The following is a 26,549-nucleotide window of genomic DNA, read 5'->3' as shown; positions in this document are numbered from 1 at the left end:
AAAAAACTAGTAATAGTCTCAGAACAATGCCAAAAGCTCTATGATTTACTGAAATCAAAAGTGATTCCATATATTGTATTCTGAACACAGTTCTTAAGAGATTATTTTCATTTTTTAAAGGATATCAAGAAAATGAACAAACTGAGGAAATATCAAATGCCACAAAGGCTCCAGTGAAGTGTTAATTCAACTAAAAGTAAAATAACTGCTACATATGTTTTATCGAGTACTTGAAAACTGCAAGCCTACAAGGCCTTACTGCTCTCCCACTGCTCTGCTGATAATGGTCTTAACCCAAGCAGTAGTATTTACTAAGGCCATTATTTAAAGAGCTTTTGTAGACATTAGGTTTTCCATTTTTAATTATTCTGTCTTCATTAAGTATTCTTTATTATTTTCCCCTTAGATTTTTTTTTTTATAATGTATATATTTTAGTTTAGGAAATTGTACCTAAAGAACTAAAAATGTCATTAAAATTATTTTGTTAAACTTATAAAATATTAATACCTGTTTGTATTGCTTCAAAGGTAGGACTAAATCTTATGTTCTGCAGTATAAACCAAGACTTGAGAAAAGTAAAACTTTGATAAGAAAATGATAAAATTTTTCTTTAAATACCCAGTTAAATTAAAAAAAAAAGTATAGATCCCCATATAAGCCACATTCATATGTAATATCTGTTGTAAAGAGATAGATTAGGTTGTGGTTAAGACTGTAGAGACAGAATTCCTAGGTTCTAATCTTTTTTTTTTTTTTTTAATGTTTGTTTATTTTTGAGAGAGAGAGAGCGCTGTGCAAGCAGGGGAGGGGCAGGGAGAGGGAGACGGAGGATACAAAGTGGGGAGCCAGATGCAGGGCTCGAGCTCACGAACCATGAGATCACGCCCTGAGCCCACGCCCTGAGCCGAAGTCAGACACTTAACTGACTGAGCCACCCAGGTGCCCCCCAGGGTTCTAATCTTGATTCTGCAATAATTTCCATTTACGAGAATGTTTGAAGAAGAATAAAAGTCAGTAATAACACTTCACAGGATAGTTTTGAAGATTAAATGAGTTAATACATATAAAACAGAGCAGTTCCTGGCACATTGTAAACATTGGGTGTTGGATGAGGAGGAGGAGGAGGAGGAAGTTCAGCAGTTTATATTTTTATCTTTCAGTTTTAATAAATGTTTTTGCCTATTCTTAAAAATAAGACGGCCTTTAATGTCTTTGAAAACCACGTGAACTAAAAGTTATTTGAAGTTAGTGAACTTTATAATACATGTTTTCTAGGAAGTTCATGGTTTTATAACAGACTTTTTAAGAGTTTAATATTTTATCTGGCAAAACGTGATGTTCAAGACTTTCATAGCTTAAGCAGTTAGTAAATTTTGGGTATAATGTCAAGTAAGGTTGATATGATAACATTCATATATATTGTGGAGATGATAATCACAGCAGGCTATAGAATGACCTGAATAGGATAGCTGTCCTAGCCTTGAGACAGCCCAGAAAAGATCATTTTGAAGTTCGTGACTCTAATGACTAACATTTAAGTACTTGATTACTTGAAATTTGATTGGTGATAAGGTCACCTTGTTGAGGAATGAAGAATGTGTTACCTGTAGGCATATGGTCTTTTGTATTTTTTGGTGATTTATAATTGGAGAGTGGACATTGGTATAATCAAAGTAAATGTTAATGTTTTGTTCACATACTTATAAAGTTATCTTTGATTTATGCTTCACTTTTCCATAAAGACCACCTAATAGGAAAGAAGTTGTTGAGTCTTCTTGGCATTAATAAATCCACACCTGTTCTTTTGGAGAAGGAACTGCTCAGAATCAGTTATTACCCTTAGGCTCTTAGCTTAAGCCATTCTCTTTGAAAAATGGAGTGAAAACAAACACTGTCTTTTTCTTCTTTATTCTACTGTTTCAGGAGCATATGACAGCTCAGATAAGAAATCAGAATTTTTGAGATAAGATCATTAATCCCAACTAAAAGTTTAATAGGAGATTAAATCACTCCTGTTTTCTCTAAGTGATTCTTCTTACATAGTGCCTAGTGCATAAATATTTGTTGATATTGAATACATGCTTAGTTACAGACAAATCAATATACTAAAATTTTAATATTTCAAACTAGACTTGCTCTTATTTCTTTTGGGTACAAAAAGACTTGCTTAAAATAATTTTTAAAAATTATTTTGGTCTTGGGGCGCCTGGGTGGCTCAGTCGGTTAAGCGGCCGACTTTGGCTCAGGTCATGATCTCGCGGTCTGTGAGTTCGAGCCCTGCGTCGGGCTCTGTGCTGACAGCTCAGAGCCTGGAACCTGTTTCAATTCTGTGTCTCCCTCTCTCTGACCCTCCCCCGTTCATGCTCTGTCTCTCTCTGTGTCAAAAATAAATAAACGTTAAAAAAAATAAAAAATAAAAAAAATTATTTTGGTCTCTTTTAAGGCCACAGAAAGCGAGGCTGGTGATATGGACCTGAGTGGGTTGCCAGAAACAGCAGTGGATTCTGAGGACGATGATGATGAAGAAGACATTGAGAGGGCATCAGATCCTCTGATGAGCAGGGACATTGTGAGAGACTGCCTAGAGAAGGATCCAATTGACAGGACAGATGATGACATTGGTAAGTTTGGATAAGAAAATTAATTTAAGAGCAATTTAAAATATTTAGGGTAAAATGGCCTGATAAAATAGAGCCCAAGGATAGTAGGCTTTAAAAAGTCATTAATTTATAATTTTCCCTTGCATAAGCAGTAGCATTTGTTGAAAAAAAGTTTAAAGAATCAATTTTATTCAATCATTATGTTCTGAAGTCTACAAATGATAAAACTCATAAAACTCTACCACATGAGCCCTTTCTCAGCTTACTTTATGACAAAAAAAGAAAAAAGTAGTCTTCCATATAGTGTTATTCCTATTATTTTTCTTGTGAGCACTATTCCTATTAAGCTCACGTTTTCCCTATGTAAATACCAGTCAATGACAAATGGTAAAATTGCCATGTAGATGACTTTGCTTTTACTCTGGTTCCATCTGAAGATGAGACTGAGTGGAAAACTTAGTAGCATATGACCTGCGGGGGGGGTTTAGACTTTCTTTAAGTGCATCCTAAGGTTAGAAATCCAAGTGGCTTTGTATCTGTTTTCCCCATCCTTGAAGTTTCCGTTACCCACTTTCCCAACAGAATAAGAGATGACTGTGTAATAATGGTTTAGTGTTCAGGTACGCCTTCTGCACTCAGGCTTCTTCCTTCAAATGCTAGGAGTCAGGGCAACTTCTGTAGAGTGCCTTGTGTCCACCACAGGTCTGGAATCTGTAAGCACCCTTGCCTGAGCCCAGATAATCTGTCCTACCACTCTCCCAACTCTTTTTGGCTGATATATATTTGCAGACAAATTCAAGGAACTTGCTCTATTGGGATTAGATATAGGACAGTATGGGCATAGTTATAAGTGGCTGGTTGCATGTGTTGTAAAGGAAACAAACATGATGAAGAAAATCTTTTACCACCTACTCTATATACATACGCTAGAAAATTAACGATGAAAAACCAACAACTTGTATTAGATATTTAAAATACAAATTTAAAATTTATAGAATTGGTAAGTATTTATAGATGAATATACCATGTTGGTAACCATTCATTCATGCAGCTAATGTGATTGAGCACCTTCTATGTACTGAACATTTTTTTAAGTCCTGGCAACTCAGAGGGGAACAGGCAGGTAAGATCCTTGCTCTCTTTCAGTCTGAAGAATAAAGTGGGGATTAGGGAGTGATGGAGGTTGAGGAATGAACAGAATGGAGCCTATTTTAGGAGGAAATGGCTGGTAATGTCCTTTTAAAGGGCTCAGACATGAAGGAAGTGCAAAGGGGAGCCACCTATGCCTATGGCCCCCAGTGAAGAAATGTGTTCTGTGTTAACCCTTTCTGGATAATTTTTGCTGGAGTAAGGACTTAAAGGCTTCACAGATACCCATCCCTGACTCCAGCCCATTTCCTTCTCTACCACCTGCACTCCTGTTCCAAAGGTGCTGGCAGTTTGCAAGTCTCTTGAGGGTTCTGCAGCATAAATTAGAGTGGTTCTATTTTACCCACTGAAAACATTGGGTTTCACTTTCTTATGTCTAATACCACATACACATTCATTTGATTTGCAGTGTCCAAAGTTGTATTACACTGTCCCATTCTCTTTGTCCTTGTCGACTTCTTTTTAAATATGTCCTTAAACAGAAAGTGAAATTGGAAGTGTATTCAGTTTGCCATCTTACTCCAGAATCCTTGCTCATAGGTTGGTTTTTTTTAAAATGTGCTTGTTGATATAACCTCCAGTGAATAACATTTACTTGAACACCAGTTCACTTGCAAGCAGAGATGATTCTGATGCTTGCTCCTATCAAATATACTTTCATTTAAAATAATAAAACCATTATTATTAAAGATAAAGCCTTATGAGTGTTGTTTGCTCTACAAGAGATCTTGGAAGAGCTTATATTCTTTCTCCTCAAGACAAAACCACATGTGAGCACTTTTAGCTTTTTTGCTGTTACTCTTGTTAAATCTAACTGATCTGCCAGTATTTAGTTACAACAGATACCTTTCATAAAAACTACAAACTTCTAAATGATGCTCTCTCTGGATGCCTCTGTTCCTCACCACCTTCCTCTAACCCCATGAAATAGAGAAGGAATGGTGTGTTGGGAGGTGGGGGGGTGGGCAGAATCAAAGTTGAATCAAATGAAATTGCTAACATATTTTAAAAGCTGCAAGAATTAAAAAAATTGCTTTGGGGTTCCCATAGATTCTTGGGTGTGTGTACCTTTGTTTCAATACTTTGAAGGAAAGGACTTTATTCCTTTTTGCTCTCTAGCTCATAATTCTGTAGGTACTCAGTTATCGAATGGTTGTGAATTTAATTTCTTTTTTGAGGCCTTTACACATTAAGGTAGAGACCTACTTTTCAAAGATCCCTTCCAAAGAGTTCTTTTTTCTCCCCTTCAATATAGCACCAAACAAAAACAAAAACAAAAACAAAACTCCACAGATTTTTCAAAAACATCTTAATAGTAACCAATTTTTATACAAAATTAAACCAAGCAAATAAGCTAATTTTTATATTGACATCACTTGCGGTGTCTGTAAGCTGATTATCTGGCCTTTCTTTGTGTCACATTGACTAGAAAAAAAGTGTTTAAAAATGTCTTTTTTCAGGGTGCCTGGGTGGCTCGGTCAGTTGAGCATCTTACTCTTGATTTCGGTTCAGGTCATGATCTCAGAGTTTGTGGGATCAATCCGTGTGCTGTCAGCAGGGAGTCTGCTTGGGATTCTCTCTTTGCCCCTCTGTCCCTCAAAATAAACTTTAAGGAAAAAAGGTCTTTTTTCATAAACAGAAATATTCCTTTCCTAACAAAATAAAATATTATTAATTAATGTATTATTCTAATGGATTCTTCCAAGCAACATAGAAGAAAGTAGTCCTGCTTCTTCAGTCCATGGCTTCTTCTTGCCATGTTCTAGGAACTGTCTTTTACTCATTCCAGACTCTGAGCTCTTGACTAACCCTAACTGCTTGAACTCTGTATGATCCCTGTGGCATTACCAGAGTTTATGTTGAGCCCCTATAGCCAAATGCTCCTGTTTTATATTTATTTTGTGAAGATTAGTGATAGAAATTCTTTATTGTTTTAATTGCACTAATTATCCAGTGTAATAAATACAGGTTACTACAAAACCAGCAACACTATTGTTGAATCTTTGGGAGACTTAACTCTTAGATACCATCTGGTTAAGCATTTATTTATTTTTAGTTTTTCAGCTGAGCCTAGAGCATTATGTACATTACTATCATCAGATCTTTTCTGTCTTCTTTATTATTTATCCATATTATATGTGATACACAAATAGTTTCTATCCTATCATATTTTTTAAAATCTTAGTCATTACTCCTGTATCACAACTTGATTTCATAACCCATTAATGGAGCAGGAATCTTCCAAAAAGCAAGAACAATGTCTATGCAAGGCACTTCAAATCATTATAGCAAGTATTAGTAAATATATTTTATACTTCATATACTCATATTCTTCAATCATATATGTGGTCATAATTTGACTTATTGTCTACTATGTCATATTATGTTGAATTTAAAACATTTTTGGGGCGCCTGGGTGGCGCAGTCGGTTAAGCGTCCGACTTCAGCCAGGTCACGATCTCGCGGTCCGTGAGTTCGAGCCCCGCGTCAGGCTCTGGGCTGATGGCTCAGAGCCTGGAGCCTGTTTCCAATTCTGTGTCTCCCTCTCTCTCTGCCCCTCCCCCGTTCATGCTCTGTCTCTCTCTGTCCCAAAAATAAATAAATGTTGAAAAAAAAAAATTAAAAAAAAAATAAAACATTTCTGACTTCTGGTCTCATATTCTTCTTAAGACCATGAATCTTCACTTGTCCAAGGAAATTTAGTATTATTGGGGAGGAGGGGGAAGAAAGCAAAATGTGTGTTCTATAGGTAATATTTTATTACCTTATGGTGAGGGGTAGGGCAGTAATAGGTGAAGAAAACAGAGGCTTATAACTGCAGAACTAACAGTGATATACTAGCTTTTTCATTTGTGTTTTTGCTTCAGATCAAAAGGTCAGTGTGTTTGCAACACAATGATTGTTACCTCCCATATATAATAGATAATTGCAGTGGTATTAAAAATTGGTTTATTGCTGTCCCAAGGAATAAATATATTTTATTTATATGACCCAAACACACCCACTCCTTCCAGAAATAAAAGTTTCACTAAACAGAACTTATTCTATAAGTTATGTGCTTTGATTCTCTTGTTTTTAAAATGCTGGTTGTAAAAAAAAAAAAAAATGCTGGTTGCAACAGTATATTGATTTCCTGGCACATCAGTCTGGGTCAGGTTGAAGAACACTGTCTTCTTGGACAGAGTCCCTGGGTACCACCTATCAGTGTTATTCTCCTGATTCCGAAGCCACTCTGTTATGAAAGTCTTTTACAGGGCGATGACGTAGGGTCTAATCAGAAGAGACATTACCCATCTGGACCCGAGAAAAACACTTCATCTGACCTTCTATAAATGTAATGTTTTCACAGAATAGATCATTCTATTCTGTGTTGTTTTTGCAGTGAACAAACTACTGTATCTCCAATAACATAAATGTGTCACTAAATCCTAACAGATAGATGGAATGTACACAGGGACAGTTTCATTACGTGAGGACAAGAAAAATATAGCAGAATTTTTACTTAGAAATTTGAATGATATGAGTATGATAACAATGACAATAATAGCTGTTCTTATTTATTGAATATTTACTCTCTAAGGACTTTATTATCTCTATTGTATTTGTCACAGCTGTCCAACAAAGAGTAGGTATTATATTGTTCTTTCATAAATGAGGGAAACATGCCTTAAGTAAATTAATCAGCTTTCCCAAAGCAATATAACTAATAAGTATTCAAGTGATGTCTGACATATACCTTGTGCTCTTTTATCATTACCTATAATGTCCAGCAGGAGGTTTGGAGGCAGACGGTCCTGAATCATCACTGTCACTTCCTAATTATATGACTTTGAGCCTGTTTTCTCCCTGTGAAATGAGAAAGAAAACATGCACCTCATAGAGCCATAGTGAGGAGTAAGGAAAGAACTTAGTAATTAGTAAAGCTACCTAATAATAGAAAAAAATTAAAAATAGAGACCACAGGACTAGAAAAGACTGTGAAGTCATCCATCTGGTCAACAGCTACAACTGTATCAAAGTTTAAGCTGTTTCTCCAGAGCGTCGCCAACAGGAAGACTGAAACTTTTCTCTGTTTTGGCCAGTCTGTGGGATAAAAAAAATAACATATCAATTTTCATTTGTATTTGTGATATAACGTTTTAAATTTTATTTATTTAAATTCAAGTTAGTTAACATACTGTGTGGTGTTGGATTCAGTAGAACCCAGTGATTTCATCACTTACATATAACACCCAGTGCTCATCCCAACGAGTGCCCTCCTTAATGCCCATTACCCATTTAACCCCACCCCCCCCCCAGCCCCCCAGCAACCCTCAGTTTGTTCTCTATATTTAAGAGTCTCTTATGGTTTACATCTGTCTCCATTTTTATCTTTATTTTTCTTTCCCTTCCCCTGTGTTCATATGTTTTGTTTCTTAAATTCCACATATTTAATGAAATCATATATTTGTCTTTCTCTGACTCATTTATCTTGGCATAATACAATTTTTAATTGATTAATTTTTATAAATTTGTCTTAATCCATAGAAAATATCCCTTGGTTTCTAAATCATGGGCTATCTTTAGATTGAAAGTGGTTATTTCTGCTGTTTGGGGTGTCTACCTGCCCAGAAGGCACTAGAATAGACCTATTGATTTTTTTTTGGAGAATTCTCAGACCTCTATTTCATTTCAGCTTATCATTTCACCCTTTAATTAGCCTTAATAAGATCACAGCTGATTTTCAATAGAAATTTTCCATTTGAAGTTTATTAATTTCTTCATTCCCATTAGAATTTGAATCACAGTGTATACCAACATTCCTAAATCAATAAGTAAATGTCACCACTTCCATAGTGACAGTTCTTCATTTACCTGCAAGAAGTTCAGCTTTTGTACTAACAATATTTGAAGTAATTATATTTTCCAGTGGGCAGTTTTGTAGGACATTTAAAAAGAAAGAACCCTAGAGCATTATTTTTGAATGCTTGGGTTAAAAAAAAAAAAAGTTGTAGTGGGGAACCTGGGTGGCTCAGTTGGGTGAGCATCCGACTCTTGGTTTCGACTCAGGTCATGATCTCACGGTTCGTGAGTTTGAGCCCCACATCAGGCTCTGTGCTGACAGTGTGGAGTCTGCTTGGGAATCTCTGTCTCCCTCTCTCTCTCTCATTGCCCCTCCCTTGCTCTCTCTCACTCTGTCTCTCAAATAAATAAACTAAACAGATAAATAAATAATTGCTGATTAATGTTTACAATATCTTTTGCCTTTTAGAACAACTCTTAGAATTTATGCACCAATTGCCTGCTTTTGCCAATATGACTATGTCAGTGAGAAGAGAACTTTGTGCTGTTATGGTGTTTGCAGTCGTGGAAAGAGCTGGGACCATAGTGCTAAATGATGGTGAAGAGGTTAGTGAACATTTCTGTCATGAAATTTCTGTTTGAGGGTCTCTTAGTACAGCAAGTGAACAAAAAACCAATTCTTATTTTTTCCTCTTAAAAAACAATGAGCAACAATTAGTTTGAATAATTTAAGAATTATGATACACTGATTGTTATGTCAAAATATTTCAAATCTAATATTTTTATTTTTTATAATATTTCATATGCTACTGATAGAAATACTTTGATATATTAACTTCTCAGATTTTTATAACTTTAAATGTTCATTGTATGCCTTTTGTCAGAACACAATGATATTCTTATTGAGGCAGTGGTGATCATTTTATATTGCTTACATATGTTTGGGGGAACAGAAGAATTCTTTTTCCTTGTGTCATTTTAGAGAAGAATGCCCAAAGTCAAATTAAAAGAGTGGAATGACATGTACCCCTAGCTGGGCATGAGGAAATACATAGATCCATGGCTGTGCTTTGCCTTATTCCTTGTTCTTTCGATTTAGTAAACAGTTAACTTCACTTGAGTTATTCCATCTTCAAAATGAAAAATCTGCTAAATCATTTGTAGAGACCATTCTAGCATTTACAGCTGCATGACCATAATTTTCTGCTTTGTCTTCATTTTTTTGAATTAGCTGGATTCCTGGTCAGTGATTCTGAATGGTTCTGTGGAAGTAACTTATCCAGATGGAAAAGCAGAAATATTATGTATGGGAAATAGTTTCGGTGTCTCTCCTACCATGGACAAAGAATACATGAAAGGAGTAATGAGAACAAAGGTGGATGACTGCCAGGTATAAAATATCATTAAAAATGTATATGTATATTTTATGCTTAACACATCTATACAGTTGGGGTAAGATTTTTCTGCCTACATAAATAGGTCATCTTTTAGAATTTTAAATATGATTTTAAAGTAGAATGTTATCACACCCTAGGAAATTAAAAATAAATCTTCCTTAAAGTTGTTTGGACTTGGGGCGCCTGGCTGGCTTGGTCAGTAGAGAATACAACTCTTGATCTCAGGGTCATGAGTTCAGGCCCCACATTTGGTATAAAGCATACTTAAAAAAGTAATAATAAAGTTGTTTGGACTCCACATAACTAGGTGTTCTGTAAATATGTTTTATTTAAAAAAGTGTTCTGTAAATATGGCATTTTAAAATTTCCATTAATAATAGTTTGATAATCTGTTCATCAAAAAATATAGAAGTAAAACACCCATTATGAAAAGAAATAGATTAATAAAGATGATGTGATATAGTTATACAGTGTTTTTATTTAAATACATACAAGATAAGGAATTGATTTAAAAGTCATGAAAATCAGGAACGGCTGGGTGGCTCAGTTGGTTAAGCATCGAACTTCAGCTCAAGTCATGATCTTGTGGCTCGTGAGTTCGTGCCCCGCATTGGGCCCTGAGCTGACAGCTCAGAACCTGAAGACTGCTTTGGATTCTGTGTCTCCCTCTCTCTCTGTCACTCCCTCGCTCACACCCTCTCTCACTCTCTCTCAAAAATAAATAAACATTAAAAAAATTAAAAACAATAAAAGTCCTGAAAATCATAGTATGAATCAGTAGAAGGACTTCTTGGTAAAAAAGTAATTACTGATTAAAAGAAAATACATGATAGCAAAAGAAAAATGTTAGTGTTGATATTGTGTTAATAATCATTATTTAAAAGCATTTATGTGCACCTGGGTGGCTCATTTGGTTGGGCGTCCAACTTTGGCTCAGGTCAAGATCTTGCGGTTTGTGGGTTCGAGCCCCGCATCGGGCTCCGTGCTGACAGCTCAGAGCCTGGAGCCTGCTGTGGATTCTGTGCCTCCCTCTCTCTCTGCCCCTCTTCTGCTCACACTGTATCTCTTTCTCTCTCAAAAATAAACAAACACTAAACAATAAATAAATAAAAGCATTTAATAAAAGACTAGAGAAAATGTGGAGACCAAATGTGAAATTTAGTTAGATTGATTATAGCTGATAACCTCTGTATTATTGAGAAATAAATTTAAGATACTTGTGTTATCAAGTGTATAAAATTTATGTCTTCTCTTCTGAAAAAAAGTCTTTGAAAGATAAAATGTTTTAATGTAAATAAACCAAAAGATTTGACTTAGACCAATAAATGGTAAGTGCCCACTGTATTTAATGGTCTGTAGTCTGAAATACATCTGAATATACTTTGTTCTAAAAGAACATCATTGAATTTTTATAGTGTCTGATAAATGTAAAATAATACTCTTTTAAATTTTCATTTTAAGCACTTTACTTACTAAAGAGAAAATGACCATGGCTATAAATAAATTTTTTTTTAATATTTATTTATTTTTGAGAGAGAGACAGAGCACAAGTGGGGGAAGGGGCAGAGAGGGAGGGAGACACAGAATCTGAAGCAGGCTCCAGGCTCTTAGCTGTCAGCACAGAGCCCAACACAGGGCTTGACCTCATGAGCTGGGAGATCATGACCTGAGCCAAAGTCAGACGCTTAACCGACTAAGCCACCCAGGCGCCCCTACAAATACAATTATCTTACCTAGAGAATGATGTTGCCAAAAGTAATGTTGCCAAATAATTCCTTCAGTAAGCACTGTAGAGAAAAAATAAATGGTTGTGAATTCATTGTTTTGAATAGTAATGCCAGAAGAACATTCTAAATATAGTCAAGTCTCAATTATTTGGCATAATAGAAGAAAACAAAATGGTAGGTAAATCTCGGAGTCTTTATTTGACCTAGAAATGTGTTTGTAAAAGAGATTATAGATGATGTTTCAGCTTTGGAACTGTACTCCAACAAAATATAATAAAGCCATACTTGGTCCAAAACAAACTAGGAATTTGTTAAAGGTTTCCCTATCCTATTATCTGTTATCAGTTCCTCCCTGGCACATATTAGCATTACTAGAGCATTTTAGTCAGAGTCTGTACCCTTAAAGGGCAAGTTAAAAAGTTATTTTATTTCTGAGAATTCATCGATTACATTAATACCTCTTAATTGACCAGCCCCTTTTGTTAGAAATTTGTAATCATGGAGCTAAAGTGATATTACAGGCATAGACATATTTCAGAATAATTGCTAAAAATGCTATATGACTGAATATTACAGAGTACTTAAGTAATATCAGATGTACCAGGTAACATTAACTATTTATTTCGGAATTCTGGGAAAAGAAGAGAAAGAAGATGTCAGGGAAGAGAGTCTACTCTATTTACTAGATGAGGAATTGGTGAGAAACCCGAGAAAAGTCTCTTCTCTCCACTCCAGTCTAAGCCACTGTAAAAGGAAGATCTTAAATAAGGGGCTTCAAGAATCACTCTTGTACCTGCACTGACTCATCTGCTCAGGCCTGACATTCGTTCCTTCAGTAGGAGAACAAGGTTGGAGAATGAAGTTAGACTTAATGTAACGCTTGTGTTGGTGTAGTATTTTAGTGTATTTCTGTTAAAATGTCATATCTGTCAGTAAGTTATCTACAAATGTTAGATCATCCTCTTGTTAGGGGAAGTAAAGGAAACAATGAGAATCATATTTTCATTCATCCATAAGATGGCCTCCATAAGTTTATATCATTCTACTGAGCACCTTGTAGGCATTTAACAGTTATTAAATGAGATGAACAAAAATGCTGTTCTCCTTACCAAGAAGAGGCAACTTCGCCTAGGACTGGCCTTAATTTTCTTATAGTCCAGTGGGTTCCAAAAGTAAATACTGAATAATGTGATATTTAGTTGAGCTCATAGTAAACCTGATCCACAATGAGTGGATTATATTTAACATTTATTTCTGTTTGTTTGGATCCCATGATATGCTCAAAGTTCTATTTTGCTTTGGATCCCTACTTTTTGTGTTCCTCTTTCAGTTCTCTCCTTTCATTGTTTGTGCTTGTTCCTCTGTTCGCTTTGAAAGACAAAGGCAGGGCTAGATATAGACACCCTATGGTACCAGGCAATTGGTAATGGTTTTCCGTTTCCCATATGTGCCTCCTTCTTTTCTCCTTCCCACTTCTATCCCTCTTTTCCATTCCTGCTCTTCTCTCCCACTCTTCTTTTCCTTCTCCCCTTTTTCTTCACTACTGCCTGTGTCTTAGGCCTGCCAGTAACACATCAGGCATTGCTTAGCCTTACCCTACACCCTCAATGAGGAACGAACCCTGGGATCCCTGTGTGAACAATTAGGCATGAATTTCCCTTACAGACCACAAAATGCCAGTTTAAATAGCTCTAACTTCTTAAGGTAAACCTGTTAGACTCCCCTTTTCCAGAGACCATGGGAGCTAATGACACTGAATTTAAGTAGTTTTGGAGAAAGCAGTTACATGGGAAAGTTGACAATACTGTATTATGGTTGACGTTTAATTTTACTTCATCCTTTTATCGTCTATTATAATTTTTCTACTAAATATCAGTTGTGATGTCATGTGCCCAAAAAACAATCCTGCAATGTAAGCTGCCTTTGGCCTTTTGTAAGCCAAATCTTGTTTGCATATTTATTTTATATCAGAATGCCAAGGTTTACATTACTTTCATATGCTTACAGCTATTTAAAAGTATAAAACCTCATCAAAATAATTATGTACATAGTTCACAATTTTTCAGCTGGCTTCATCATACCAATTAAAATTATGTCTTGCGTATGAATTTCTTATTATATCTTCAGACTTCTTAAAGCAAAAATAAATCTGCTAATAAAAATACAGATAAATGTTTTTACCTATTATTTATTTCTTTTTAGATATGTATGTCCATATTAGAAATTCAGTTGGGTTTTATTTTCTTTTTGGATGGTACTTCAGTTTGGTACAGAAGTGACAAAAATATCTCTCAAGGGGGTGCCTAGATGGCTCAGGGGGTTAAGCATTCGTTGGACTTTGACTCAGGTCATGTTATCATGGCTCATGGGTTCAAGCCCCCCCGTTGGGCTCTGTGCTGACATATCAAAGCCTGGAGCCTGCTTCAGATTCTGTGTCTCCCTCTCTTGCTGCCCTTCTCCTGCTCACTACTCTGTCTGTCTCTCTCTCTCTCACAAAAACAGACAAACAAACAAAAAAAACATTAAAAAAAAGTCTAGGCTTTAAGAATTCCAAATCAAACTTATTCTAATTTCCTTAAACCTTCAGTCAAGATTAATTTTAGTACATTTCTCTTCTAAAATCATTTTCTTTCTTTTTTAATGTTTATTATTTATTTTTGAGAGAGAGAGCACAAGTCGGGGAGGGGCAGAGTGAGAGGGAGACACAGAATCTGAAGCAGGCTCCAGGCTCCGAGCTGTCAGCACACAGCCTGACTTCGGGCTTGAACCAATGAACCGTGTGACCATGACCTGACCCCAAGTTGGACACTTAACTGACTGAGCCACCCAGGTGCCCCTAAGACCATTTTCTTTTCTCTATCTACTTACTCCTTTTAACTTATGGAATGTATTTCTTTTTTAGGAGATAAATGAGAAAATGATATAATTGTGTTCTCTAAACAAGTGTAAGAAAGATCGCCTAAAATTATTTGGAGACAGAGCAATTTTGGTGCCCTGTAAAAAGAAAAAAAATAAACTATTTTTGAGACAAGGAACTAAGGACCACAGATTTCAAAACGTGTATACACCTGTGGTCAGTGTTATAGAAATGGATTGTGTTTTTAAATTAAAAAAAATTTTTTTAACTATATGTAATCATAAGAAAAGCCTATGCCTTTTGAATTTTAACTTTATGATTCCAATAGAAAAATTAATGAGATTTTATCAACCAGCTCTGGAAGAAACAATATTGTAATAAGCTATTGCTCAGGTATGAAGCACTGCTATTCTTTTAAAAAACTTTACTGATTGTATGGAAAGTATGGAAAATATAGAAAATTTATTAAATAAAATGAGTCACTTGTAATTTGCATTATTCAGAAATAATAATTATTAACATACTGCTCTATTTTATTCCCAGATTTTGATGTGCATGAAAATTTTTTTTTTAATTAGCAAGCATGTAATTATGAAACATTGGGCAAATCATCATGCTGTTGGTACAGCTGTTTCTTTGTTTGTACAATGGGGACAATAGTAGGACCTTCTTTATGGGATGACCAGGAAGGTGAATGGAGAGTTCCTATAAGGCCACCACAAAATGATGATGATGGTGTCATATTCATGATAATTATTATTACGTTTGGTTTTCCATCTTTTAAAAAAATATACTATCATGAACATTAAGTCAAAACTGTAAATACTCTAACTCGTGTCTCCTCCTCACTGACTTCTGGTTAATTTGTGTAATAAGTGCTTTAATTCATTTTTCACTTTCTTTTTAAATTACTAAGAAATGTAATTTAGTGGTTTGCCCTAAGCCCTAATATTTTTTATATTTGGGGTCACAGAGGAGTAATGGCTTGCCATGCATATTATTTTTATTTATTTATTTTTATTTTTTTTTTTTAATTTTTTTTTTTCAACGTTTATTTATTTTTGGGACAGAGAGAGACAGAGCATGAATGGGGGAGGGGGCAGAGAGAGAGGGAGACACAGAATTGGAATCAGGCTCCAGGCTCTGAGCCATCAGCCCAGCGCCTGACGCGGGGCTCGAACTCACGGACCGCGAGATCGTGACCTGGCTGAAGTCGGACGCTTAACCGACTGCGCCACCCAGGCGCCCCTACCATGCATATTATTTTTAACTTTTTCTTTAAGAGCAAGGATTGCCCTTAATACTAGTTACAAGGAATATGACTTGAGTTTAACAAGGAGGTGGCTTGTTTTGTGGACCTTTTTTGAACGAACTTTCTAAACTGATTTCTTATCAATATAATTAGCAGATGTACAATATCTATTCCATGGGTATCTTTGAATTTTGATCTTTTTTTTCATTTTTATTTTAAAATTGTTGCTTTTAAAATCTTTTCTAACTTGTAAAGCCTACTAAGTGGTAATTATGTTTTTATATTTATCCTCCTAAGATCCCACCTTCAAAGAAGAGGCATGAAAAAGGACTCTTTTAATTTTATCTTCTGATTTTTAAAATGGTTAGGATTTTTAATATAAACTACATATAAATATGATAAAAATGAAACTTGATTTGACCAAAGAAGAAATACATTAAAAAGTAGAGAAGTCAGATTAAGGTTCATTACTGCATTCATTTAGAGAGTATGGGAAAGACATGGAAAAATGTCAGTGTTAAATAATTAAAACACTGAATTATTAGTACTGCTAGATCTCTTGCAAGCACTTTATCATTAACATGTGACTTACATTTTGTTCCAGTTTGTCTGCATAGCCCAGCAAGATTACTGCCGTATTCTCAACCAAGTAGAAAAGAACATGCAAAAAGTTGAGGAGGAAGGAGAAATTGTTATGGTAAAAGAACACCGAGAACTTGATAGGACCGGAACAAGAAAGGGACACATCGTCATTAAGGTAAGATAAACTTGCCTCCATCTTGTGGGAAGGATTTTTTTTTTTTTTGTAGTATCCATTAGTTATGAGAACTTAAGATCCCTCCCCCCATTTTTACGTATGATTTCTCTTAAAAGTTACCAGCTGTTAAAAATATCTTTATACTTCCTGATGAACAGCGGTTTGATAAATTATTATATATATTACTACCCAGTTCATCTTATGTTGAAAACGTGGAATTATGGTACCATATAGATATTATTTGTACAAGATAGTGATTAAACCTTTTGTTACAGGGCACCTCAGAAAGATTAACGATGCATTTGGTGGAAGAGCATTCAGTGGTGGATCCAACATTCATAGAAGACTTCCTGTTGACCTACAGGACTTTTCTTTCCAGCCCAATGGAAGTGGGCAAAAAGTTATTGGAGTGGTTTAATGACCCGAGCCTCAGGGATAAGGTTGGAAAATATATTGTAGTTTGGCTTTTAAATGTGAAATGTTCAGATATAACCTTAAAGATAGTTTAATGTATATATTTGTCACACCAGTTATGTTCAAATTAGTTTTTAATGTTTATTTTGAGAGAGAGAGACTGAGAGAGTATGCGTGAGGGAGGGGGGCAGGGAGAGAGAGAGAGACAGAGACAGAGACAGAGAGACAGACCCAACCAGGCTCCACGCTCAGCGCAGAGCCCGACCTGGGGCTTCATCTCACGACTGTGAGATCATAACCTGAGCCAATATCAAAAGTCAGACACTTCACTGACGGAGCCACCTAGGCACCCCTCAAGTTATTCTTAATGGAAAAAGAGAATGCTCTTTTTAAGCAAAAAAAAAAAAAAAGTGAGACACCTGAATTCCATTGGAATCCGCATCCTCTGTTGGGCAAATGGTCAGTGTATTCCAGATGAAAGTTACAATTTTTAAATTGGCACCAGAGCAGCATTTTATTGTATGTGTTGCTGGTCTGTAGGCCCCAGTAATATAATTCTAAACAGACTTCTTTAGTGGCTCTTGAGAGCTCTTTCAAGGCCAGATTGGATGATAAACTACATACCCTTTTGAGGTGTAAGAGTTAATCATAGCCTATACTCATTTCTCCTTTCCTCATGTGACAGTTTGATTTACATAAGGCAGACATGGGAAGGCAGGTAGGAAAATCCAGAACAGTAGACCAACAGTGAAAAGCCCCCAAGCTCTACTGCTGGTCCTGCCCCTAGCTAGCTCTGTGGTCTTAGAGACATCATTTGGACAGCAATGCTTTTCATTTCATGTTCTGCGAGTCACAAGCCTAGGCTTGTTCAGCCAGGCTCTCCAGCCATCAAAACTTGGTTTTTGTATTGCCTTTGCCATGTACCTTAGGTGTCATCTGACCCTCCTGCCAGTCATTTATTGACTTGTAAAATGAATAATCAACATCTTTTAGGGGTTATTGTGAACATGAATAATAGAAGTGAAGTTCTTTATGTAGTACCTGGCTCAGTACACTTAATATGTATTAAAATACATCATACGTTTTAAAAATTGTTTGTTGGTGGTGGAAGTTGGTAATATTCAATTTATGATTTATGAATCTCTTTTCTTTTCTTTTAATGTTTACTTTTGAGAGCAAGTGAGCAAGCAGGGGAGGGGCAAAGAGAGGGAGACAGGATTTGAAGTGGGCTTTGCACTGACAGCAGAGAGCCCAACGTGGGGCTCAAACTCACGAACTGTGAGATCATGACCTGAGCCGAAGTCAGATCCTTAACCAACTGAGCCACCCAGATGCCCCTGAATCTTAGTTTTCTAACCTGTAATAGGCTACTAAGACTTTTAACTTGGCTTCTCAGCTGCAGAATTTTAATTTTATTAAAAGGTTGGTGTTAGATACGGTTTCAAGGGAGATGTGATCAGGGTTTCCAAAATTTGAAAAATGGGCAATAGTGATCGTAAATGACCAAAAATTAATATAAATATCAACGCTTGACTCCTGAGTGTATACTAACTATAAACAGTATTTAACTGTAGTTAAAAATTAACTATATACCATCACCTTTGTTTCTCTACTGCTAGAATAATGTGCTTAATTTTCTCGCTTTGATTAAAAGGGGAGATGATTTGATTAGAGGTTAAGATGTTTGAAAAAAAAATCTATGGCAAATGTATGTTATTTAAAATTTAGAAAATAAAACTCATAAATAAAACAAGTACTTTTATAAAGTTTCAGTTATACTCCATTTAGTAAGATTTTGTTGAGAATTCACTTTATGCTAAGACTTGTAATAAGTCTTAAGGATGTCCTGAGAACATAACAGATAAAGTTGTGCACATGGAACTTATAGTCTAATGAATGTCACAATCCTCTTGCTGGGTACATCACGAATAGTCTGTAACTGTGTGTGCATGCGTGTGTGTGTGTGTGTGTGTGTGTGTGTGTTGGTCTGTATAAAGGAGGTGTAGGGCTCTGTGAAAACACATGTGCAGTTTAAGAAAAGTCTACTCATTTTTCCTGAAGAATTGGCAGTGTTAAAAGCCTCCTGAATCTTAATGTTAGCAAGTAAGATGTAATTCCCAATGACTTCCAGCTAGCTCCTTTCTTTTTATAACTTTTTCCCTTATAGATCTTTCTAGGCTTAATATTATTCATTCCTTTTGTCTCTTCTGCCCTCTACTGTTATGTTTTAGTTTCTGTCTTCTTTTGTCTTAAATTAATTTATTTTGGTTTTATTATAGCTTTGTTTTTATTATGACCTGTTTCAAATATATTTTGAGAGTAAACAAGATAGAAGAAGTTAATTACTATCTTTCACAGATTCAAAATCCTTCTTAGCAAAACAACAAAAAGTCTATACTCATAATATAAATATACATAATCTCAGAAGGTCATTTTCTTATGAATAAAATCCTTGCTGTGAGGGTTTTTGTTGTTTATTTTGTCCATTGTTATTAAGTAAATTGTTCAGTATCTTTTTTGAAATGACTTTAATTGCAGATTTTTAGCACTAAAAAGAAGAAAACCTGCTAAAACCATTGATTTTTCAGGTTACACGGGTAGTATTATTGTGGGTGAATAATCACTTCAATGACTTTGAAGGAGATCCTGCGATGACTCGATTTCTAGAAGAATTTGAAAATAACCTGGAAAGAGAGGTAATATTTTTGATGAAAAAAAAAGTCATCAATTTTAAGTTCATTTAACTCAGCCTATTTTTGAAACCACTCTTTCTGAACTTTTATAGAAAATGGGCGGACATCTAAGGCTGTTAAATATTGCATGTGCGGCTAAAGCAAAAAGAAGATTGATGACATTAACAAAACCATCCCGAGAAGCTCCTCTGCCTTTTATCTTACTTGGTGGCTCAGAGAAGGGATTTGGAATCTTTGTTGACAGTGTAGATTCAGGTAGCAAAGCAACCGAAGCAGGCTTGAAACGAGGGGATCAGGTATATTTCTAAATCCAAACTGAAGAGTGATTATTGGTGCCTTTTTTCTTCAATCAGTTGGGATACTGAAATGAATTTCATAATTTTATTTTTTAGATATTAGAAGTAAATGGGCAAAACTTTGAAAATATTCAGCTGTCAAAAGCCATGGAAATTCTCAGAAATAACACACATTTATCAATCACTGTGAAAACCAATTTATTTGGTAAGTATTTTTGCATACTTTAATCTGTCTACTTTTGGTCTTTTTTTTCCCCACATTTATGTCTTAATCATGAAAAAAGTCATTTTTATAAGTAATATTTCAAATATAAGAATCAAAATATTTACAGTAAAATGCATAGATACAGATAATTATGTAAGCATGTATGTAGATCTAAAAATCTAACTTGAGGACCATAAAGATTATTTTTATTGATAAATGTTTAAATACCTATTATTTTTAAATACCTAAAGATTTAAAGAGTGTATTTAACTTAGTGTGAATGGAAGTGACAGAGCAACACAACAAAGAAGATTCTTGTCATTCACTGGAGTAGTATTTTTCCATGGGATTACAGTTTTGATAGTTGAAGTATACACTTGTCACCTGTTCCTGAGTCCTACAATTTCCTTTGAATTGTTTGGATTTATTATAATGGGTGTTTTATGGTGTTTATTTCCATTTTAGTATTTAAAGAACTGCTAACAAGATTGTCAGAAGAGAAAAGAAATGGTGCCCCTCACCTTCCTAAAATTGGAGACATCAAAAAGGCCAGTCGCTACTCCATTCCAGATCTCGCTGTAGATGTAGAACAGGTGATAGGACTTGAAAAAGTAAATAAAAAAAGTAAAGCTAACACTGTTGGAGGAAGAAACAAGCTAAAAAAGATACTTGACAAGACTCGGATCAGTATCTTGCCACAGAAACCATATAAGTAAGTGTATGAATTTTCTGTGTGTTATTTTATTGTGTTAAAATGATATGCAAAGGTAGTGATATAATTGATGTTTACACATGTTCTCAGGTTTTATGGCTGACCTGTCTTAGAAGCAATATTAGTAATGATTTTAATCTCATATGTTTGCCACTTACTTGCCCAACCCAAGCTTTATTAGAGATAGTTTAGCATCTCCTCGTTTTTTTTTTTTTTTTTTTAATCATTTGTACTTAAAAAAAAAAAAAAATAAGCATGTGTGTTTGCTCATGTTTCACCCATGGTTTGGAGTTGTTTTTGCTACATTTCTTTGTTTCTGGATATCTTGTCTACCATCACTGTCTGCCCTTTGTCAACCAAATCATTGCTTCTTTTGGTTGCTACTATTCATCCTTGCCATTTTCTTTTTTCCTCTCTGTTTTCATTTATTTAACTGTTTCCAAGATATCACCAACCAAGCACAGAACTCCTTTCCTTCCTTCCAGTTGCCTGGACAGTCAGAATGTCAGGTATATTGTTGAATCTCTTCTTGGCTGCTTATTTATTCCAGGAGCTCAGACTAGACAGTTATAGGTGTCACACTTTTTTAGTCTTGTTTGCCTGTTTGCTTGGTTATTTCTTCATTTTAGCTCCTTCTTAGTCTAGAGATCTTTTATAAAATTCAATTACCATTAGCCAAAGTTGTTTTTTTTTTAATGTTAAATAACATTGATGTACCAAATGCATTTATTACATATTCCTCAAGCTACAATGATAGATAAGTTGCAAAACATGTAGGTATTTTCTTTCTTTGATAATTGAATGGCTCTTCTAGAGGAACAGTAGATATTCAGAACTACATCAAACATTTCTTAAATTCCATTTCAGATAAAAATTTTTATCTACAGATTGGAGAGATATGGTCCAAATATAGTATTGATGGGAGAGTCAAACTTGGGTTGTCCCCACTGAATATAATAACTGGTGGTTTTGTATCAGTTTAAAAAGACTTCTACAATAGAGTCCTAAGGATAAGCAATGAGTATGATGATTTATTTATGGACTTAAGAGCATGTTTATATTGAGTGTTTTTTAAACAAATGATGGATTAGGCCTGTTAGCATTACAGAAAATAGAAATTGATTTTTAAAATGACCATTCTTGATAAAAATTTTAATATAAAATAGGCAAAAAGAATTACTTAAGTGTAGAATTATTAGCAGCACAATAACAACAACAACACAATCTGACAGTTGTATTGGACCATGAACCTTAAAAAAAAGTCAAATAAAAGTCAGCATGACCCTGGCAAGTATTAATAGAAATGTGACATGGAAGAACTGGGATATAAGCCATCCACACTACAAGACATTGGCAAGGAACACAGTATGAGAATATTATGTATAATTTTGTTTTATATGTATTTAAAAAGATACTCAAAAGCTAGAGAAGGGAAAAGAAGATAATAAGATGTGTTGATTTTTAAACACTGAGGAAACATCTTAATTTGTATTTAAGAAAATGTAAGCTGGTGTCTGAGTCTTGGTTTTGGCTCAGGTCATGAGCTCACAGTTTTGTGAATTCAAGCCCCAAGTCGAGCTAGAGTGAAGCCTGCTTGGGATTCTCTCTCTCTCTCTCTCTCTCTCTCTGTCTCTGCCCCTCTCCCACTTGCACTGTCTCTGTCTCTCTTGAAATAAGTAAACCTAAAAGGAAATGTATGTCTCATTTTAAGTATTTTATTGTAAAAATTATTTGAAATAATTCATGTATATAATGCAACTGAAATGAAAAAATTATATTTAAAAGCAGGCTTGGGGCACCCGGGTGGCTCAGTTGGTTAAGTGTCTGACTTCGGCTCAGGTCATGATCTCGCGGTTCACAAGTTCAAGCCCTGCGTCAGGCTCTGGGCTGACAGCTCCGAGCCTGGAGCCTGCTTCAGATTCTGTATCTCCCTCTCTCTCTGCCCCTTCCCCCACTTGTGCTGTGTCTCTTTCTCCCTCTTTCTCAAAAATAAACATTAATTTTTTTTTTTAAAGTAGGCTCAGTAAACTGTAGGATCTATTATATGGTATGATAGACTTAATACTAGTTACTACCTAAATTTTGCTCTCCTAGAAATCAAAGATTTTTACAAAGATTTTTTTTTTTTTAACAAGGCCATTAAACTAGCCAATCCGGCAGATTTTCTAGATATGCTGTGTCCCTCCCTCCCCACCCCTAACACTGTCAGTATTACAGAAGTTATGATGCTGGATGGTGGCAAACTGGCAAGGATAGGTATGGGAGAGCGATGTGAATAGGGTGAGAAGAAAAGGGTGAGGCAAGAGGATTATAGGAGTCAGATCTGGTTGTCAGGTAAGTAGAGAAAGAGTGATGAATACTGAGAAAAGAGAGAATAAGTCAATAGACTATAAAATCAACAAAAGCTATGGGGCGCCTGGGTGGCGCAGTCGGTTAAGCATCCGACTTCAGCCAGGTCAAGATCTCGCGGTCCATTGAGTTCGAGCCCCGCGTCAGGCTCTGGGCTGATGGCTCGGAGCCTGGAGCCTGTTTCCGATTCTGTGTCTCCCTCTCTCTCTGCCCCTCCCCCGTTCATGCTCTGTCTCTCTCTGTCCCAAAAATATATAAAAACGTTGGAAAAAAAAAAAAAAAGAAACAAAAAAAAAAATCAACAAAAGCTAAAAAACAGTTTCAGTAACCATGAGAAGAGTTGGAGAGGTCGAACAATAGATATGCTCAGAGAGGGACTTTTTTGAATTAAGTCTTAACTATAAAGTAGTTCCAATCCAAGAGAGTATCCTCATGTCTGTGGATAACAGAGATATATATATAGGCAAGAGTTATTAGATCTTCATTTTAGGTGTTAAAATGTTGCTGAGAAACATTTCTTAAGAAGGCAGTTCTAGTGTTTTTAGCCATTTGTGGCCACCGTGACCCAGTTGGCTCTGTATCTTTGGCCCGAGCCCATAATAGTTGTCTTATGTCATGGATTATAATCTGATACTTTTGGCAGTAAAGATGGTTTTATGTGGTTGAGAAATGAAATTCTACTAATGTGAAAGTTTTAATGTTTCGCAGAACATTAATATTTCGCATCTTTATGTGCATGCCTGTATGTGTTTAAATGGAAATTGGATTTTGTCACGGACTTACCTATGAATTTGGAAGAATTTACACTAAAATCGTCTTTAATTTTTGGCGACTTTAAAAGAAATATCTTATCCTTGTTTCTTTAACTTTATAATTTCCATCCCCCCCACAAAATAAAGAATGCTATTATATATATTTTTTAATTATCATAGCCATTAAAGATAGTAGGTATTATGATCAGGCTCTAATGTCTGAGAACCTAACTGATGCTAAATGTCTTAATTTTATTTATGTCACCTTGGACACCCAACCAAAGAGTTTTCTTTCTCTTCATTTCTAATTTCTAGAAATTAGAACTATAACCATTTGCTGATGATCTAGTTGTTTTTTATGTGTCCATGCTTATTATTTTAATTTTAAAGTCTTTTTTGGAAATAGTGTGCCCTTCAAGTCTAGAAATTTTTAAATGTTATTAAATCGTGTTTTTAAGAATTGTCCACAGTAACACGTTTTATAAAGGGAAATGAGTTTGTAGCTATCAGTAATAAGAGTATTTCTCTGGGAATTTAAATGTCTAACTAGAAATTTTGAGTAGAGAACTAAAAATAAAAAATGAGTCATTAATTTCCTTTGCCTCTTCTTTGATGCTAAGAAATATTACCATGGACCTGCTTTTTTATGCTTTGTATAATTAAGAAACAATCCCGGTGTCAGGGTTTCTTTACATTTGACTCCATAGTGATCTCGTTTATTTCTCTGAAACACTGGAGAATGAAATTAGGACAGTTTGGATTTTTCTCCTCTGTTTTACTCCATTTCTTCAGTTCTTAAAGATCAGATTATAAAATAATTTATCATTCTGATACAAAAATCACCAGTCGAGTGAGACTAAATATACTCTTTTTAATGTGCTTATTCTTAAATCTATTTCCAGGAGTAACTAGAGCTTATCTTTTCTTGAAAATACTGAGAGAGTACTATTATTCTTTGTCTGCTGAAAGAGGCATAGGTTTTAGAGTGACGTATGCTTAAGAAACAGCAAGATCAGTTGAGTTAGATACACTTAAGCAGTAGTTGCTACTGAATTTTCAACCAAATTTATTAATGGTACTTTTAAATGAGCTGTCTTATACAAATATGTTTTATTTATGGTCTGTGTCTATTACATATTGATGGGTCATAACTTTTTACTTGTGGATCATTTATTCTCTAATTTTTCTCTTTGTTCAGTGATATTGGGATTGGTCAGTCTCAGGATGACAGCATAGTAGGATTAAGGCAGACCAAGCACATCCCAACGGCATTGCCCGTCAGTGGAACCTTGTCCTCCAGTAATCCCGATTTATTGCAGTCACATCATCGCATTTTAGACTTCAGTACTACTCCTGGTGAGCATCGCCTGTGCTGCTTTGTTTTCTTGTAGTAATCTGTTTTCTTCTAACATATCGTAATGCTGTATGTTCTTGGTTTGGCATGGATTGTGTCAAATGCTCCAAGTCAGAATGAGCCTTAAATTTCAAACCACTGGAATCAGTTCTTTCTTATTCTTCAGACTAATTTGATAGGATCCTGGGCAAATTAATCTCTGAACGTGTTTTCTCTTCCATAATAATAACACATACCATGCCGGTTATTACTAGGTCATGTAAAATAAATAGAGTAAGAGGAATATATTAGATTAGCTTAATGGGATTTTCAGTATAATAAAGATGAACTTTAGATTTACATTTTTCCCTTTTTTGCTACCAACCTGAGAATTTTATTTTTTTTTAAATTTTTTTTTTCAACGTTTTTATTTATTTTTGGGACAGAGAGAGACAGAGCATGAACGGGGGAGGGGCAGAGAGAGAGGGAGACACAGAATTGGAAGCAGGTTCCAGGCTCCGAGCCATCAGCCCAGAGCCTGACGCGGGGCTCGAACTCACGGACCGCGAGATCGTGACCTGGCTGAAGTCGGACGCTTAACCGACTGCGCCACCCAGGCGCCCCCAACCTGAGAATTTTATGTGCTGCTGCTGTGTACTGATGTTTGTATTTGTGGATCATTCAGGTATCTGTGGGGAAAAATATGTTCATGCAGCAGATCAGTATGTTGACTTATAGAATCTTTGAAGAAGGATTGTAACGAGGGAGAGATGCAAGTTTAGCATTTATCTTTTCTAGGGAGGTTTTCCTGATTACTTCACTTAATTGTATTACCATATGCTAAAATCCTTTCCACTTACATATGGCTTTTCTTTCCCCCAGACTTGCCAGATCAAGTGTTAAGGGTTTTTAAAGCTGATCAGCAAAGCCGATACATCATGATCAGTAAGGACACCACAGCGAAGGAAGTAGTCATTCAGGCCATCAGGGAGTTTGCTGTGACTGCCACCCCGGATCAGTATTCGCTGTGTGAGGTCTCTGTCACACCTGAGGGTGTAATCAAACAAAGAAGACTCCCAGATCAGCTTTCCAAACTTGCTGATAGAATTCAGCTGAGTGGAAGGTATACAATATATCTGTCCTATTGGATTTGTTTAACCCCTCTTCAAACCCACACCAAAGTCTAAGAGATGAACACTTTCAAAGGGTTTTTAAAATGAGTAAGTACCCCTGCAAACGAGAAAGAAGACTTATCCCGTTCTCCAAGAATTGG

General features: G+C 35.5%; 1 protein-coding gene across 12 annotated transcripts in view; it reads left to right on the top strand.

Annotated features, from left to right (window-relative positions):
- RAPGEF2 (Rap guanine nucleotide exchange factor 2) overlaps window positions 1-26,549 on the top strand; it is a 248,415-nt gene that overhangs the window by 204,068 nt on the left and 17,798 nt on the right. For all 12 annotated transcript variants that reach the window (XM_040471433.1, XM_040471408.1, XM_040471417.1 and 9 more), the window contains 11 exons: window positions 2,445-2,622; window positions 9,002-9,138; window positions 9,764-9,922; window positions 16,370-16,522; window positions 16,798-16,962; window positions 19,525-19,632; window positions 19,722-19,925; window positions 20,022-20,130; window positions 20,596-20,842; window positions 25,142-25,299; window positions 26,159-26,399. In XM_040471433.1, the coding sequence (XP_040327367.1) occupies window positions 2,445-2,622; window positions 9,002-9,138; window positions 9,764-9,922; window positions 16,370-16,522; window positions 16,798-16,962; window positions 19,525-19,632; window positions 19,722-19,925; window positions 20,022-20,130; window positions 20,596-20,842; window positions 25,142-25,299; window positions 26,159-26,399 (1,859 nt within the window). The remainder of the gene's footprint in view (window positions 1-2,444; window positions 2,623-9,001; window positions 9,139-9,763; window positions 9,923-16,369; window positions 16,523-16,797; window positions 16,963-19,524; window positions 19,633-19,721; window positions 19,926-20,021; window positions 20,131-20,595; window positions 20,843-25,141; window positions 25,300-26,158; window positions 26,400-26,549) is intronic.

This window comes from Herpailurus yagouaroundi, unplaced genomic scaffold, assembly GCF_014898765.1.
Source record: "Herpailurus yagouaroundi ecotype Mexico unplaced genomic scaffold, PumYag 28, whole genome shotgun sequence".
In the NCBI taxonomy this organism is placed as follows: domain Eukaryota; kingdom Metazoa; phylum Chordata; class Mammalia; order Carnivora; family Felidae; genus Herpailurus; species Herpailurus yagouaroundi.
Note: the sequence above shows the minus strand (reverse complement) of the source record. Positions and strands in the feature narration are given on the sequence as shown.